Raw genomic sequence first — 18,994 nt, 5'->3', positions numbered from 1 at the left:
GCTACTGTTTGTTGTTTCTTAGAAGACCCTTGCGTACTCTGGGCCTTCTGCTTGTTCCAGAATTTCTTTTTGCTTTCACCTCCACTAGTAGACAGGTACCGATGACCAGGATTTGAGAAGATGGAGCATGTTCAAGACTCATCTCTTTTTTTATTCATATTTTTGGTGTCTTATAAACTATACAAAACACACTTGTATTAAAATTACATTTTTCATGCAATGGACGATGTTGTTGCTTGTTTTACTATTATTCATTTTTGTGATATTGCACATGACGTCCTCCACTCCCGAACGTTTCCGCCGTTCAGGTTTTGTGGTGTGACAATTATAGTCGGGTTCACAAAGAATTTTTTGTGATCTCTTTCTGGCGGGCCATACTTCATTTTGTTAAACAACACCCTTGTAGCACCTGATTTTTGGTACGTATTCTCTTGTTATATACCTTGCATTTTGGCCTTGGACTCGGCGAGTTGAAGGTCCAACTCGCCGAGTAGAAGCGGGAAGGGACACGAGACTTAAGCGGTGGACTCGGCGAGTCGGGTCCCGGACTCGGCGAGTAGACCCTGTTTGGACAAAAACCCTAATTCGAGGGTTTGCACCCTATTTAAACGCCTTAACTCGGCCTCTTTTATCCCATTTGCTCCCAGAAGGCCCCCCATAGCAAACCCTAGCCGTTTTTGAAGCAATCTAAGGCATTTGGAGTGACTTTGGTGCTTTTGTGATCCAAGGAGGGAAGGAAAAGCTTGAAGGAACAAGAGGAGGCTAAAGGGATCCGAGTTTGTCCACCATTTTCAGCTTATTGAAGGTAAAAAGCCTGTACCTTGCTCTTCCATTTGCTAGATCCCATTTTGTGAAGTTTTAGGGCTTTTCTAAGCCATTTTGGTCATCAGCCATGATTGCAAGCATGGTTTCGAGTTGATGTTTCGGATCTAGGCCCTTAGAGGGGTTACAAGGCAGAAAGGAGTGGCTCTAGCACTCAAAGAAGGCCCCATGCTTTGAGAGGGCTTGTTTAAGGACCTTTTAAGCTCAAAGTCCCATGCAAGCACATAAAGGTTATAACTTTATGTGCTAGATCGACTGTAGAAGCATAGATCTATCTTTTGATCAAGGGTTGTACGTCAGAAATAGAAGATTCAGTGGGTGGTTGTGACTAACTCGGAGAGTCCGTTCTTGGACTCGGTGAATCCAAGGTTCTGTCCCGTATCAGTTGACGGTCATAAGGACCCAGTTGAGTGTGGAAAGGTTTTAAGGGGGTCCCAGGGAGTGACCCAACGTTCTGTACTAAGCCATTGTTCTGGAAATTCATGGGACACAGCGAGTGCATGACCAGACTCGGCGAGTCCAAGGCAATCTTCTTAAGGATGAAGATGAACTCGACGAGTTGTTCATATAACTCGGCGAGTCAAGGACAGGACCTGTGTATCAGTTGACGATGAACTCGACAAGTTGTTCATACAACTCAGCGAGTCGGATGAGGATTCAGTCGATGTTCGTTTAAAAGGAAAAGTCGTCGAGTCATCGCCTAACTCGACGAGTAGAGACGGGTATGACGTCTAATGGAAGGATAGGGACTCGGCGAGTTGGCGAGCCAACTCGACGAGTCAGGTCAACTAGAATTTGACTTTGACTTTGACTTGGTCAGGGGTAAAATGGTCATTTTACCCCAAGAGTAGATGTCAGTTTCTGACTAAGTGATTTGTGGCAATTATAGCCGGAGGATTTCCGGGGCAGCAGTCAGAGGATTCCCACACAGTTTAGCATCTACTACGAGGTGAGTTACCTTCCAGTAGCGGTGGGTCTACGACCACAATGTCGGCCCACCAGTAGGGATCATATGTTAGATGTTTGTCTTTGTAATATTCATCTGTGTTGCTACTACCTGATATGTTATATGCTAGCGTGATATTATATGTGATAGTGATAGAGTTCGGTTGTTAGGACGGAAAGGGTAGGTTAGGCACCCCAGATATGCCTAACAGTATGTTATGATATGTTCAGCTGCTAGCATGATATGTTATATGAGATAGAGGTAGTAGAAGGGGGAAAGTCCCCAAGATTCGGTCATTAGGACTGAAGGGTAGGTCGGACACCCCAGATATGTCCGACAATAGATTATGCTATGATATGTGTGATAGTAGTAGTAGGGGGTGATATGGTCCCCGAGGTTCGGTTGTTAGGACCGAAGGGTAGTCAACACCCTAGAATAACTCGACATGGGTAGGTCAACGCCCCAGAATGGCTTGACACGGGCAGGTTGGCACCCTAGAATGGCCGTACGGGTAGGTCGGCACCCCAGAATGGTTGTACCCAGTAGGTCGGGCACCCCAGAAATGCATGGCAGTATGTATGTGATGTGTTGTATGGTATGTGGTACGATGGGGGAACTCACTAAGCTTTGTGCTTACAGTTTACAGTTTTGTTTTCAGGTACCTCTTCAGCGAAGGGGAAAGAGCTGGCACGGTACCTCTTCAGACACGAGATATATTTTATGAATTGATATGATCGGATGATGTTTTACTACTAAAGTTTTGCTAACCACTTAAATTAAAATGAAATTTTTGGGCGTGAAAATTTGGGTCGTTACAACTCTGTTATCATATAAGCACTAAATTCATTAAACAAATTTTTTTTAAGACATAATGTTATTTAAATTAAATTTCTTGCACTTATATCATATAAGATACAATGACAGCATTGGTCAACTCATCCATTGTAAGAACTGCTTCAAAATAATCCCAATTTAAGTACATGTACCTATCAACCTTTGTAACTTGTCCATCAACCATCATTACAGTCATTTTCAAAATACTACTCTTATTAATTCTTATCCTTGTCTTCACATGTGCTCTGGTCCACCTTCTTTGCAAGGTCACATTTTGTTTCTCCTACATTTTAATCTTCTTTTCTATTCCATTCCCTTCTTCCATATCACATGGTTCTATTTGTCCATCAACCAATTTTCTTGTGCCATTTTCTTTCTTATTACTTCCTATTTCTTTTTTTTAAGGTGTTGCATCTTTCTTCACTGGTGTTGCATGTTTTTTCACTAGTGTTGAAAGTTTTTTCACAAGTTTCACCACCACTTTTCCCAACAAAAACTATAAAAAATACATAATGAAACATGGATCATTTACCGAAGGTGAAAGAGAACTCACTCAAATATGAGAAAAATTAGGAAAACCAAGGGTAAATATGTGAAAACGTTGTCTGTTTAAATCAGTGAAAACTGTCTGTTTTAAAGGAGGATCTGAAGTATTTGATGATGATACTAACAGAAACAAGTTAGGATTAACAAAAACAAGTATACACAGACAATTATTCAAACAACTTAGGATTAACAGAAACAAGTATCAACAGAACATAAGCAAGGCAACTTTTTTCTGTCAAACGGTAAAGGTGTATGTGCAAATAGTATTACCAGGTCAGAGCATTAAATAACTAAGTGTCTTGGCCAACTTAGTATGTGTCCAAGTGCATCTTTGACCTTCACAATGAACTCCTCTTCATGTGGAATGGGTATTAAATCTTCTCCTTATAAAGTTGTTTTCACCATAATATGAATGTTTTCATCTATTACATAAACGTAAAAAAAATCAAAGATCTGTTCAACCTTTGCAGCATACAATCCTTGGCTAGGTGGTTTTTGCCATGACACTAGTTACAATCATAGCCAAAGTCACCCATGAGCTTCTTTTCCTTCTTTTACCTCTTCTTTCTGAGAATTGTTTGAATTCTCCTATTTCACTTTCTCAGAGCTGTAGCTTCCCTGCTAGTTTCGGTTCTTATTCCTGTTGAAGTTCTTCTTCGCGAACCTCCTTGGGTTAGACACCATCATTGCGAACTCTTCTTTAGAAAGTTCAGAATCAGAGAGCTCAAACTCCGAATCCTCATCTTTTGTAGCCTTCTTACCTGTAGCTACCAGTGCCAGCGAACCTACTCCAGAAACAATTTTTCCTTCTTTTGTCACTTCATCCTCATGTGACCAAAGGATCCGAACCAGCTTAGCCAGAGTGTAGTCCTTAAACTACTCATGTGTTTTCACTGTAGAAATAACAACTTTCCATTCAGTCCTTAGACCATTCATGAATGTGACTGTCTACTCGATAAGTTCACGTCCAATTTTATGTTTCGTCATCATGCTGAGAAGATGATTATATTGATTGAAGGTTTGATATTAAATTTCTTCGAGCTTTTGCACAAAAGCTCCAAACTCTGACAGTAGTAACGTTTTAGTTGAATGCTCTAGATCAGCGTCAGTAGAGGTCAATTCCTTAAGCCTATCCCAGATACCCTTTGTTGTATTGAATGAACTAACCAAACGAAAGGTGTCCGGTGGTATGGCAAACCTAATGATCATCATCGCCTTGACATTGTTGATTAATTTTTTTCCTTCTCATCTTGTGGAACATCCTACACTTCAAGAAGAAGCTTGTTATAATCAGCCTGAGTTTTAACTTCTCTTCCAGTTCCAGTATGAACAAACGCCCCAACTGTGATCACATCCCAAATCAGATAGCCATTGTCTTTCAGACCAAGGAGATAGTCTTCAAAATGCAGCACCCAAACTTCATATTCACTAGGGAATAAGATAGGAATCCTTGTTGTGGATCCAATGCCGCTTAAGAGATTTATAAAGTTAATGTAGGAATCCTCTAAATGCATATTTGTATATCGAACTGAACCTGTATGAACTAGAGTTGTAAACAAGATTAGGGTAATATTATGATCAAAATCAACGTCAACTGATGAACAAATGATGATGACGACTGACACTATATCCAATAATAGCGGAAACCCTAAAAAGCTTCTTTCAACAGAAGAGATGCGTATAGATTACACAGTCTCCTGCTCTGATACCAATTGATAGGATTGGATCCTAATTAGATCGAATAGATTCAAACACCTAAAGAATAAGAAAAATGTAAATAGATCAAATATGTTGAATGATTATAAGTCATAGCCTCAAAAGAACTCGATGAAGAATTGCTACTGTAGAGGTGTGTAGGGCTACAAGAGTATTTCAATGTTACAAAACACGGTGCATGCATACACCTTAAATACTATAACCCTAATAATAAATGACGGGTGGATAAGCCCAAGCCCGTTTACAAAATTAACCACAATGGCACAACACATATACCTAACAATATGACCCCCTCTAACACTCCTTTTTACACATCTTCTTCCCTTCACCGCTTTGCTTCACCATTTTTTCATAATTTCATCTGTTCTTCATCACATGTTAAACTCGTTGATTTGTCCCTCAATGGTTACGTTTTTCTCTTTGAATTGTATAAGGAAATTGCGTTTTTCTCTTTGAATGGTTACTTTTGATCGTGTGATTCGTTTGACTTGAAGTTTCAGATTGAATTATTGATGGGTTTTTGCTCAAATTGAGAATTAGGTTTGATTCATTAGATGAGAATTTTGGCGGAATCTGTGATTGGATTTAGGGGTGTAATCCCGTCCGAGATGTAATATTTGGTGGAATCGATGGTTGGATTAGATGTATATTTATTTTTGTGAGTGATTCAATATATGTTCACCATTTTCTGGTTTGAAAAGGTGGTGTCCGCTGAAAATGTCGCCGGAGAAGATGATCGTAGATGTCTTTAGAGATTATGTCCGCCGGAAATAGAATTCAAACCCCCAAAATAGGTTTTACCTGCTATTGTAGATAATAGTTGTATATTTTAAACAAAGAAACAAGTTTAATGATTATCGGTACATAAAAAAATGACCAAATATGTTCAAATGATATAGTTTGTTACCCTTTGAAATCATTATACCTAAACAAAATATGAACAATTAAATAGAAAAAGCATTCCTATTTTAAGATGTTATAGTTTTCTTTTCTTTAAAAAAAAAAAAAAAAAAAAAAAAAAAAACCACATAGACTCTCTAAATGATATGATTTAGCAATTAACTGAAGCATGGTGATGAGTTGTAGTCAGAAATAATGATTCAGATCCAAAACATGTGCAAATCAGTGAATGCATCTGAATTTAAAGTAGCATTGACTTGATTATTGTCCAATATTACAGGATGTTTCCTCCTTTCAAGTCGAAGCTTTTTTCTACTTTAATGGCAGAACATGAAGCTCAAATCGAAAACTAGGCATCTATAAATACATTCTCATGCCACCGATTTCATTCTTCATTTTAATTTACATTTTTTGCTTATTTTAAAATTGTTTCCATCGGTAACAGATCGGTAGTCGGAGATTAACAGGGGATTTTAGTTTTCATCTGTTAAGTTCCACTGATCTTGACAGTACCATTGCAGCGTCGGAGCTTGATCGTCTGAGAAGAAATTGCAAGACTCATCTCCACCGAAGAAATTGTGTTCTTCAATCTTCACAAACTGTGGTTGGTAAGCTTTCTGTGCAGCACCCATTATGTCTTTTGACTCTGTCAATTGGTGGCCCTTCATCACGTCCGCCATGGATGTCGTCATGTTGGAGCTGTTGTTGTCATCGTTCAAGATCGCACTTGAATCACTATCAGAAGACCCATCTTTTAAATCCGGGAAATATGTTGTGGTTACCATGTTTTCATTTTCATACATCACTTCCGGTGATTTTGGCTGCTTCTCGTCGGCTTCTTCCTTCACCGGAATATTGCTTTCTTCGTCTTCCCCATACAATTTCGACTTCAGTTCCCTGATCTGTACGTACAATAAACTAGTTTTAGAGATTAAATTATATAAAACCCAAAAGCAAAAGGGGTTGAATCGACCTGTTTGAGTAGAGATTCGTTGTCGTGTTTGAGGGAGTCATAATTGTGTTTGAGTGAATCAAAATTGGCTTTAAGGACACCATAATCTCTTTCCAGTTGTTTGGTCTTCCACCGTGCACGGCGGTTCTGGAACCAAACAGCGACTTGTCTGGGTTGCAGGCCAAGCTCTTGAGCAAGCTTCACTTTCCGCTCCGGCTCCAGTTTGTTCTCCATCTCGAAGTTTTTCTCCAAAGCCTTCACCTGATCCGCACTTAGTCGTCGTTTCTTCTCCGAGATCTGGCCTCCTCCGGCACAATCGTCTCCACCACCATCTTCATCCAAACCTTCCATTAACATCGACTGAAATTCGCGTGTGTACCCCACAGGACTGCTGCTTTCGTCTACACAATCACAAATCTTATCTCAATTTTACTTTTGAATTCCATATAATTAATTAAACATATATGAATCTAAATTTTACCTATGGTTTGGCACATGGGTATCAATCCCGCCATTGAATCTGAGCTTCCAAGCCTTTTCATGGCTCAACACCGGCCAACGACTATTTTTACAGTTAAAAGAGGAAGAAAACACAGAGATCGTTTTGTTTGATTACAGCCACAGCCACACTCACCCCACAAATCTAGATTCAACTAAAACCTGTTGCTCATGGTTGAAAGACAAGAACTTCCATGGCTGAAAATGGCGGTGGTTTGGTTTGTAGATATGATGCGTTCACAAGGTGACCATTTCTCTCTCTTGTCCACTCCATCTTTCTTCTTCCCCATAGCTGCCAGTTGTTGATCCCTTTGGGAATTAATTAAGAGATGAAGCCAATTCACATCTAAATAATACAAAATTCAAGATTTTAAGATCACTACAAACCTACAAGATCAAGAAAGTAAAGGGGGGTCCATGGACTGTTCATCTGCAGAAGAAAACAGAGTGAGAAAGAGAGAGATGGGTATGGGCAGATGGGAAAGCAGGTTTTCAGCCCAGCTGGCCTCAGTCTTTCCCTTTGTTTAAATAAACTTGAGCTGTGTCCATTGTCATGGTTAATTTCTGACTAGGGTTAGGTCTTAGTTTATGTACACTGTAAAGGTAGACCCAACAAAATATTTCAATCCGATCCATGTGTTTGCATGGCTGTGTTATGTTTTTTACTTTTAGGTTAAGAATATCATTTTTCTAATTTCATGTTCTTCATTACAACATTTGTCAGTCTATGTAGGAGAGTTCAAGAGTCTAATTTCATGTTCTTCACTACCACTTTTGAACCTGGTCATAGGAGCGATGATAACCATGTGATGCATATATTTTTGGTACTTATTTTTATGGTAAATAAAAAAATGAAATCTTCAGAAAAAAATCATAATATTCTAGACAAATTTATGAAAAAAATTATAAACTAAATTTTATTTGAAAAGAGAACTTTGAAAAAAATCTTTTTTTTTTGCAAGTTTCGTGGATTTAAACCGTATTCTATTATTTTTTATTAGTTTGGTCAAAATATTAATAGTTTTTTGAAATTTATCCAATAACCAAAATATTTGGATTTTTCTGAAAATTATCATAGAATTAATTGATATTATTATTAACAAATCATTTATAAACAAAAGAAATATATTTAATGTTAACTTTTATGAATACAATGGTGGACTAATTACTTTTTTAGTGTTTGTTGACCACTTCAAACTCTCTATGTTTCTCATATACATCGTTGTGTGTGTCATGGTGACATGTACTATATGACTCTTCCTTTAATGTTGGTGTTTTTTTTATGTTCTTTAACTTAATTATCACCCAACATTCATACCTCACATGTTAACAACCATGGGCTAGCACATATATATCAAATGTGAAAAGGAAACTGTGAAAGACAGTTTATATGGAAACATGTGAATGTTGATTATGTATTTAAATTGTCATTCAAAGTTTACTTTCCACTCTCAATATATGTGTGTATTTCGATGGTTGTTAACAACTAATGTATGAAGGTTAAGTGGTAGTTAGGTTAAAAATGTATTGAAAGATTTATATGTTTAAGAATCATTGTGTAATGATATTTTCTAATAACTTGTGATCATATATCGTCACATTTTATAGCAAATAGACACTTATTGATTTTTATTATGTAATGTGATTACTAATAAATATTAACTCTTGTCTTTAATTAGAGAAACGTACATAATACATCGCACCATCACCCCCACAATGATACATGGAACGAACCTAAAAAGTTTAAAGTGATCATCAAACTATATTCTATTCCTAAAAATTAAAAACAAATGTATTTCTTTGGTTTATATAAAAAAAAATATTTGTTATGTTTATAAATGATTTGTTAATAACAATATCAATTAATTTATGGTAATTTTCAGAAAAATCTCAATATGTTGATTATTAGGTAATCTTAAAAAAAATCTTAATATTTTGACAAAACTAACGAAAAACAACATAATACTGTTAAATCTGCGAAACCGACCAAAAATGATTTTTTTTAAGCTTTTAGTTGGTATTTTGTACATTTTTATAAGCAATTTAAAATTTTCTCTGAAATATTAAAACTTTTTAAATAGTTCTAAATGAAAATTGTATAAACAAAATTCTTTTTTCATAATATTGCTTAACTTGGGTAGAAAACATGATCTGACACTACTTTTGTCTTGCTACTGCTCTTCTCCATTAATGATTTATGCACATATTTATTCTCAAATCCCTATAAAATCTAGTAAACTATTCATATTTTAATGTTCGCTTTTGATTATTTTAATATATTTCCTATAGCAGATTTTTTTTTTTAAAATAGCTAAGACAGTTGGGTGTGGGCAACGTCAAAGGAGGCGTTATTGCATGTTATAACGGCACAAACACCGCCCCACCTCCCCGTTATTGCGCGTTATTAGCTTCCACGTTACTTTTCGTTACCACCATCACGGCCTTTAACACCGTTTTCTTCTTTTTTCTTAAAACACGTGAGTGGGCGTTGCCCACTCCGACCAGTCTAAAGAAATACATTGTTTACGAGTCTGTAAAAATGCTATACAAAGTTGTGGTATAAAAAATTTGTGGATTACTTTAGTGTTTCTAACGAAATGCAAGACAAATACATGGTAAATGCACATTTCGGGTGACAAGGTCTCGTATATATTGTTTTTTTAAGTTTTCAATTTTAACCTTAAATATGTATATATATTTTTATATATAATATATAAAGTCTCAAAAATATTAAGTAAAATTTTCTTTAAGTCAACCAAAACAACAATTTATTCATTCCAAAACTCAATCAAAGTATAAGAAAAAATATATCAAAATCCATCAGAGTACAAAATAAATCAGAGAGTGCGAAACACTGGTAGATGCGATGCAATCATGTCGGGCTCTTCCCTTTGGAACCATAAATACATGAAATATAAATATAAAACCGTAAGCACAAAGTTTAATGAGTTCCCCAAAATACCATACATCAAACACAAACGGGCCCAACCCAACATACATTGCTTCAGACCCAACCCATGTAATTCGGGCCCATGCCATATCATACATAATCGAGCCTAGTGTAACACCAGTTTTTCAGAATGGATCTATTTAGGGTTTCAAGGAGTAAAAAATTTGATTTTTAGAGAAAATGGAGTGTCACGACGTGACCATAGGGTGGTCACGACATGACAAGTGTAAATAAGAGAAGCGCGTTCAAAACAATTTTCACGACGTAAGACATAAGGGCTCGTAACGTGAGAACTATTGCAACCCAAGCCCAATATTTTTTAGGGTTTTTTTATGTCTCGATTTTCAACCTAATTTTTCATTTTTTCTATTAAATTATATCAAAGTATTTATTACATTATGCGAAAACATGATTGTGAATGTGCGTATGTACAGTCAAGGCTTGCCTTTCTCACAAGTTCATAAATTGTTGGGTTCGAAATAGTTGTAATGTATTGAAGTGTCCTATGTCTTTTATTAGTATCGAAGTCAGTATTGTTTATTTGCATAAGGGTATCTTGTAATGGAGAAGTGTGAATGTTAAAGCCCTTATGTATTTTTTTTGTCTGCTTTTGTCATCCATATAAAAAGGGGTTAGATATTAGAGTTAGAGTATTTTTCGAAGTAATAGCTACTTGTACTCGATTTCCTCTATATCTTCAAAACCAATATATTGAGCCAAACAAAAATTATTTAAGATATTGTGTTCTCCTTTGATTCATACTCTGATTTCATTTCATACATTCGATTCATAACTACTATATTTGTTATCAGAAAAGGATTCATTTCGTTGATCTCTGAATTTCTCCAATTTTCAAAAGTTTTTAATCTCGTTCTAGATTCAAAATTTCCGCACTTTTAATTTTGAAAATCTATTCAGATCATCTAATTTAATTCAATTATGTTCTTAGTTTGCTAATCGAGTGTTCTGTGATTGATTCCAGGAAATTTCATCCATCAGATCTTAATTTCTGAAGATTTCTTCAAAACTCATCCATACAACAAAGCCGAATTTTAATATGAACACAATGACGTCTTATTCACATCTCCTTGGTTCTTGAACCAAAATCCCTATGTTGATCCCTGAGTACTATAATCAATGGGCGAATATAATAGAAGACTATCTTAATGGGATTGATGAAGAACTCTGGAAATGTATCACAGGTGATATTGGATCATCGATCTCCTTACCAAATATTGGATCTACTGCTTTTAGTCGTGAAGTTTCTAATCAAGCATAAAGGAAGAAGAGGAATGAGAAGAAATGCTTGCGTGAATTAAGAGGTGCTCTTCCACCTGTAGCGTACAATTATGTCCGTGGTTGTTCTACTGCTAAGGGAATTTGGGATACATTGAAGGAAAGTATCAAGGAAGCGAGAAAACCAAAAAGAGTTACGTTAAGCAATGTTTGCTTGAGTTAGGTGAATTCAAGCAAAAAGAAGGTGAGAAAATTAAGATCTATTAATCGTTTGAATGAGTTAATCTTCAAGTGTAGCGGGTATAGAGTCAACATATCAACAATGGAGTACAATGTGACTTTTCTCATTGGACTTCGTAAGGAGTGGCGCAATGTTGGTCTGATGATAAAAACTCAACAACGTTTCAACAATCTTTCTCTTAATGATCTTTACAATGAGTTGAAGGCTCATGAATGGGAAGTAAATAAGATTGCTGAGGAAAAAAAGAATCATTTTGGATGGTCCCCTAGCCTTGATGTCTAAGGTGACAAACAAAGAAGTTGAGATTGAGTCTACTGAGAATGAAGGTTTGGAAGATGAAGAACTAATTATGAACTCTGATGATGAAGCAATAAAGTGAAAATGTTTTTCAAGAAGCCTTTCAATTCAAAACCTAAAACAAGTGATCCAAAAGGTAGTTCATTTGTGAAGGGAGTGAGAGAGGAGAAGAAAGTTGAGAAGAAGTAAGTTAGGATTGAGGATGTGAAGATAGAGAAACAGCTAAAGGGTGATTATGGCTTTTACTGCCATTATTGTAATAGTGTGAACCACATCGTGAGTGATTGTATGTTGATAAATAGAGATGAGAAGAAGAATAGGATAAATGATGAAGCCTATTATGTGGAGAGGTTCGAAGAGGTAAGTGTGAAGACAAAAGGGGCGTCATTGGTGGCCAAATAAAGTTGTGATGAAGAAGGCTGTAGTGACAAAGAACATGGTTTGGCATGCGGAATTAAAGCTTGCACAATTGAACATGGTGATTTGGGTGATTAAGAGATGTATTGATTGTATATGGTGTTACAAAAAGGATCTAGATCTAGACTACATAAATAACACACACTTACACACTCACTTTTACATCTCTCAAGCGCACCTCTACAAGTGGTATGAACCCACTATTTATAGAGGTGTTTACATGTCTCTCTCTCACTCTAACAAACAAATGGGTCTAAAGGCTAAAGCACCACATGCAAGTGGGTTTTACAAAAGTCAAACATTTACAAAGTCATGAATGAATAACTTTGCACCCCAACATTCTCCCCCTCAAAGTTAGGAATGAATGACCCACCTCAATTCTTCCAAAATCAAGCACTACGCGGTTCGAGCCTCAAAGGTGACACATGTTGAACCGAACTTCGATCTTCAATTCTTCCATGACTCTTCAATTTGGGCTCTAGGATGTGAGACCATATAAACCAAGCAGCAACGAATGATCAAGAGTATTCCAAACTCCAAATAATCGCCCAAAAGTTGTGCATAAAAACACACCCCAAAAATCTTCAATAATTCCAAACCCATTTCGAATACATCACTTCCGAACTTCCAATTGCATCATCTCGTAATCTTCAAAACTTCAAGATCACTTCGGTCTTCAAATCCGCGTAATATGAAAAATTCAAGTTTGAATTTCCATATAAAACTTCTCCTCCTTTTTATAATTGAAATTTGATTATAAAACCTCCAAGGAAAAAGAACGTGCTCTATTCGGAATTTTTCATGTTAAAACTCCCCCTTAACATGTGGCATAAACTTTGTGCTTCAATCCAGAAAACCCAAAAAATATTCAATTTTTATTGCCGTTACCGGATTGCCTTTGACAAAATTTCTCAAAAATAGGTAGAAATTGTCAATTTCAAAATTCTGCAGTGACCCGTTGCGCCAAAACAATCAAATATGCGAAACACACCCCCATTTGCAAAACTGGGTAGAATGTGTAAATTCGCACAAACTGCAAGGGCCTGAAATGCACAATCTTCAATTTTCAGCAAAAACAGTCCTTTTTCGAATTTGGTTGAAAAGTGTCAAACATGCGAAATTTGAGTTAATTTGCGAAGTGTAAAATATTCAAAGATTCAGGGGCCGTTTTCGAAACTTCTTTCCTTTTGTTCTCCAAACGTGGGAAGAGTAGCCCTTTTCTTCCTTCTTAAATTCGTACGAAATCTCTTGTCAAACAAACAAAATTTTAAAGGCCAGTTTTGTAAATTCGACTTCTTCTTTTTCAATTCATATGTTTCACAATGACACGCTTCGCAAGATCCAGTCAAACAAATTCTTCGCACATCACTGATGCGAACCATGGATGAAAATACTTCGCATCTTAACCCAATTTAACCAAATGCGAAATATTGAGACCCAAATGCGAACTCAACAAAACTTCAAATCTTCATAGATTGCAAACGAACTTCTTGTTTGTCTTCCAAATCGGTACTGGATGCGAACTATTTTGAAACTCAGATGCGAACTCAATTAAGACCCAGATGCGAACTCGCACAAATCAAATTCGCAATCATCGACATCAGAATCTAAAATCAATTAGCCCAAATTCCATTTTTCTTGACTTCGCATCGATCATCTATTCTTTAATGGATCCAAGTTTTCATCGATTCCAATACTTCCAAGAACAAATCCAAACTCCAACATCATCGATATCGCATCCCCGTTCCAAAACGAAACCAAAATTATCAACAACACGGTTGAGTTCATAGCCTTCCCCAACCATCGACTCCCAAAATTAACAATCGACATATATCATCTGTTCGTTCTTCAGTAACATCTTTTTAACAAAAATATGATCGTGACTCCAAAATCTTCAATCGTTCTTAATCCCTTGAGCATTGAAATCAAATCCCAGCATATCTTGTTCAAATATGAACGAACACAGTGTTCGTTCATCATGAAATCAATCCCATTTCGAAATTAAACCCCAAATCAAGTATGATTTCAACATTCATAGCCTCTGTTCAACTCGTATTAACCAATTTTAGCCTCCAGTTCACAGAATCACCACAAAAAATCGAATTTGACATTTTCTGGGTTTGACTTTTCAAAGTCAAAGATCAAGAAACATCAAATTGATGATTCTAATACCAAATTTCATATCAAAAACGTGTTCAATCAATTGTTATTCACATCCTTCAATTGTTCTTGACCAATTTTATCAAAATCAAAAAGTCAATTTTCGATTTCTTAGTTTTGACTTAATCATAATCGATTTTTGTGATAAAACTCAATACATAGAATCGATTCACAAGTTCATCTCAACAATAAAAACTCATCGATTTTTAAGAATGATGAGAAGAAAACGAGACTCAAGAACTTGGAAACAAAATATGAGTTACGAGCATACGAACGTACAACCATCTTAAGCTCACAAAAAAAACGACGCAAGTTGTGATCAACGAATTTAAGGAATCAAACTAATTTGTGTGAGGCTTTGGGCTTATATCAATTTATTATCGGATTAAAAGGAATTATATGGGCTCAAAATTGTTTGTGAATAGTAATGGATTCATTCTTTTGGATCATAAACAAACAAAATATTGGGCTCTAGAATATCAGATGAACAGTAATATCAAGACTTGGATTCAAATTGTGTTTATCAAATTAAGGGATAAATGTTGTTTCTAAAGAACAATTACAAATTAAGAATCAAATCGAACAAAGGCATAGGATTGGATCGGGGCTAGATCAATGAAAAAATTATTGGATCATAATAAATGGGTTTTTCAGAAAAAATTGATCCAATGAGTCAAACGATCAAAAATCAAGAACGCAACGCACAAATTCAACAAAATTACGAGCGATCATAAAGAGAGACTCACCAAAATTGCTCAAATTGCGACAAAAATTGCCAAACCGAGAATCGTTCTTCAAAAATCACCTTGATCTTGAAGACCCGCTCTGATACCAATTGTAGTGACAAAGAACATGGTTTGGCATGCGGAATTAAAGCTTGCACAATTGAACATGGTGATTTGGGTGATCAAGAGATGTATTGATTGTATATGGTGTTACAAATAGGATCTAGATCTAGACTACATAAATAACACACACTTACACACTCACTTTTACATCTCTCAAGCACACCTCTACAAGTGGTATGAACCCACTATTTATATAGGTGTTTACATGTCTCTCTCTCACTCTAACAAACAAATGGGTCTAAAGGCTAAAGCACCACATGCAAGTGGGTTTTACAAAAGTCAAACATTTACAAAGTCATGAATGAATAACTTTGCACCCCAACAAAGGCACTTATTGTTGGGTTTTGTATACTACAACATCCTATGGTGCACATACAACCCTAAATACCTTGGATCTATGTTTTCACTAATAATACATGCAAATGGTTTCCAAGGTATTAAACCTATAACTAGCATGCATTTGACATAAACCATATAAGATACTAGTTAGGGTAACATACCTTTTATGTAGCTTGAAGTCTTGATGTATTTGGCCTTAATAGCTTAGCCCTAATAGTGTGGAAGCCTCAAATGAAGTCACAACACATCATGGACAAAAGTAGAATGTGAGAGAGAATTCCTTCCACACCAAAATCAGTTCCATGTGCTCCAAGAACTAGAAGTCACAATTTTGGCTATCGAGTGACCTATTTATAGGTAGGATCCCAAGGGTCACGGGTATAACTGTAACACCTGTGTTTATGGGCTTGTCATTAATGTTGATATAATAGTCTAGGTTAACCTTTGTAACCTGTTTTGAAATAATAGAAGAATATTATTTGAGTATTATGTGTTTTGTGCTTAATTGCTTAATTATGTGGTTTGATTAATTAAGAATAAAAATAAGCGTCAAAATTAAAGTGTAAAATAAACTTGATATCTTTGGATAATGTTGTAGTAGTTGAAACGAGGTTTCCGAATATATATAGAACGCCCAAATCTGACTTCGTATGAGGAAGTTATGATTTACCGAAGTTTCGGCTTAGCGATATGCAGCCTGAAATACTCGATTTGAGATCGAGCGGTTTTTAGCCGAAGCAATCTAAACGAGGATCGAAGGTCTCATTGTTGGTATCGAAGTGATGAAAAGTTAGACGAGAACAGACGTCAAACGAAGAAGTTATGAATTTATAAAGTCAAAATTAGCCGACGGAGTCTAAACGAAAGTTGTAGAGCGTAGTCTCACCTATGCGTGGATATAAAGAACGTCGAAAACGGAGTTCGTATGAAGAAGATATGAATTTTCGAAATTTATTAAATAATTAATAATTAAATTTAATTATTAAACCCGATATTATCCGAAGGGGAGTCACCGGGCATATCCGAAGTACGCCCAACGTACTGCTGTACGCCCCGCGTACAACGAAGCATGACGACCTTCGCACTCGAGCTCTTCGGGTGACGAACGCCATGACGATTTCGGACGAGTACGCCCCACGTACATGCGTACGCCCCGCGTACTCCGAGGCTCCAGCCTCCTATAAATAGGATGCGAGGGTTCCGGGCTTATTTGCTCATTTCTCCTCGTTTTTGTGCCGAAGCTCTGCGCGTAAACCCCCGAAGCCATCCCGACACCCCGGATCTCATATCCAAGTTAAGAAGGAAGTTTTACGATCCCGAGATCCCGAGAAGTGCGGTTCCTGAGCCGAAGCTCTGCCCGTGAGAAGTTCGATTTTTGTAGAGATCTTCCAGATCTGCTGATGATTACTACTTCTACAAGCCGTAGTGCCGTCTGATCGTCTTCTGATCAAGTGAGTGTATACTACCTTTCATAAACACGATAATAATACAAGTATGGGTTGAGTGTATTAAGTATATTATTGTTTATGTGTATAATTTTGTTGTTATATGTGTGAATGTATATTCATTCTCTTCTATTTTATAGATTTGATTTATTTCCTATGAAATACGTGTTATGTGGGTCTGCCTCATCTGTTATGTGGAATATGTATTGAATGAAAATGATATACAGGTTTTAAACTATGTATGAAAATATATATTTTTATCTACTAATATGTTGGGTAGAACATGGGTAGATAGTTGGTGTGTAATAAACAGATGAGAGGCCTCGATGTTGTTGTTGTTGTTGATCTAGTTATTCAGCGGAGTATGGATAACGACCACAGACTCTTTCTAGACAGTCCAGTGGAACGCTAGCAGGTTCATAACTTGTAGGTGTTGTAAACGATGTGTTCACCGGTGTACTCTATCCCCCTCATGGTTGCCTTTAGGATATCTATTGTTGAGGAAACCCCTTAGCAGTAATGTCCGTCCCGATGAAAATCCTAGATTAGGTCCCTTGAGATAGATGTTATTTTAGGGACGTAAAGTGAGGATAACAGGAATGAGTAATCGGGATAGTGATTGGTTGGTGAAATTAAATATAATTTATTTATTGTGGGTTGAAAACCCTATATGCTCACCAGGCTCCCAAGCCCGATCCACTCAGTTTTATTTGTATTACAGGAAGTGGTGCAAGGGCGTAAGATGGATGAATCATCGAGTTGTTTTGTTTACAAGTCTGTATATGTATATATTTGTTGAATGACTTGTAATGTTATCGTTTATGCTTTATGGTTTGTATCGGAACATGACATCCCGAGTTTTGATTATATAATGAAAATGCATCTCTTGATGAAATGCTTTGATAAATGTTATTTTATCATGTTTTGTTTTGGGAACAAATTCCGCAACTCTTTTAAATCAAAAGGATTTACTCTGAAATTATTTAAAAAACATAAATGAAATCGGTCTTTTCTGGCCGTGATTTTGGGGATGTCACAATAACCCAAATCCATACCCATGGGTATTATGATCCATGGTTCATGTGGCCCAACTCTTTATGTGTCCATACATAAACTTGGTCCAACATGGATCATAAACCCAACACATATAAATATAACTAATTACCATAATTAGTCCCCATAGATTTAGTTAGTCTCTTTTGATAACTAAATTAATTCCCAATTAATTCTCGATTAATACTAATTAAAACATATTATTTCATATTAATATATTATAACTTATAATATATTAACAAATCATATATATCCTTCTCTCAAGAGTCTATCCTAACAAATTGACTTAATCATATGCAACCCAAATGGACCATGCTACTCTCGGGTTGAGTACATACCAATAATAGTTATGGGCTTAGACATCTAATCCAACAGTCTCCCACTCGGATAAGTCTAAAACTATTATTGCAAGTATGTCTCCAAAACCCGACTAACAATCGTAGCTCTTAAAAGCCGCTATCGAAATCTGACCTAGTCAATGACACGTCCATTAGATAAGGGATCATATATTCCTCCATTCTAGATATCATATGGACTGAGACATGGATTATAATCATTCTCTCTGTCCATTTGTTGTTTCCCAATTTCTGATTTATGACGACCGACTAATTGAACAAATAAAATCAGTCCACGCCCAGCCGAGCACTTACGTTTTTCATCATTAAATCATTAAGGAGCCCACAGACATCGCTTTTATCCCTCCAAGGGTAAAAGGAATGGATAAACTTTGACTCATATGCTTGTACTAACTACTTGTTGAATCATACACAAAGGCACATTTTATAACATCAAGT

The 18,994-nt window shown here is 36.3% G+C and overlaps 1 protein-coding gene across 1 annotated transcript; it reads right to left on the bottom strand.

Annotated features, from left to right (window-relative positions):
- Positions 1-5,994: 5,994 nt before the first annotated feature.
- On the bottom strand, positions 5,995-7,721 carry LOC111915486 (homeobox-leucine zipper protein ATHB-6). Its single transcript, XM_023911145.3, has 3 exons — positions 7,198-7,721; positions 6,738-7,117; positions 5,995-6,666 (listed from the first exon to the last, which is right to left on the bottom strand). Exons 1-3 carry the CDS (start codon positions 7,256-7,258, stop codon positions 6,238-6,240), a joined length of 870 nt encoding a protein of 289 aa, XP_023766913.1. The 5' UTR covers positions 7,259-7,721; the 3' UTR covers positions 5,995-6,237.
- Positions 7,722-18,994: the final 11,273 nt, after the last annotated feature.

This window comes from Lactuca sativa, chromosome 5, assembly GCF_002870075.4.
Source record: "Lactuca sativa cultivar Salinas chromosome 5, Lsat_Salinas_v11, whole genome shotgun sequence".
Taxonomy (NCBI): domain Eukaryota; kingdom Viridiplantae; phylum Streptophyta; class Magnoliopsida; order Asterales; family Asteraceae; genus Lactuca; species Lactuca sativa.
Note: the sequence above shows the minus strand (reverse complement) of the source record. Positions and strands in the feature narration are given on the sequence as shown.

Bases quoted from the DNA above. Each gene is read 5' to 3' on its own strand.
- LOC111915486 (XM_023911145.3), bottom strand. From the start codon at position 7,258: ATGAAAAGGCTTGGAAGCTCAGATTCAATGGCGGGATTGATACCCATG. The intron at 7,118-7,197 runs GTAAAATTTAGA...GTGATTGTGTAG, and splicing joins ACCCATGTGCCAAACCATAG to ACGAAAGCAGCAGTCCTGTG. The intron at 6,667-6,737 runs GTCGATTCAACC...TTGTACGTACAG, and splicing joins ACGAATCTCTACTCAAACAG to ATCAGGGAACTGAAGTCGAA.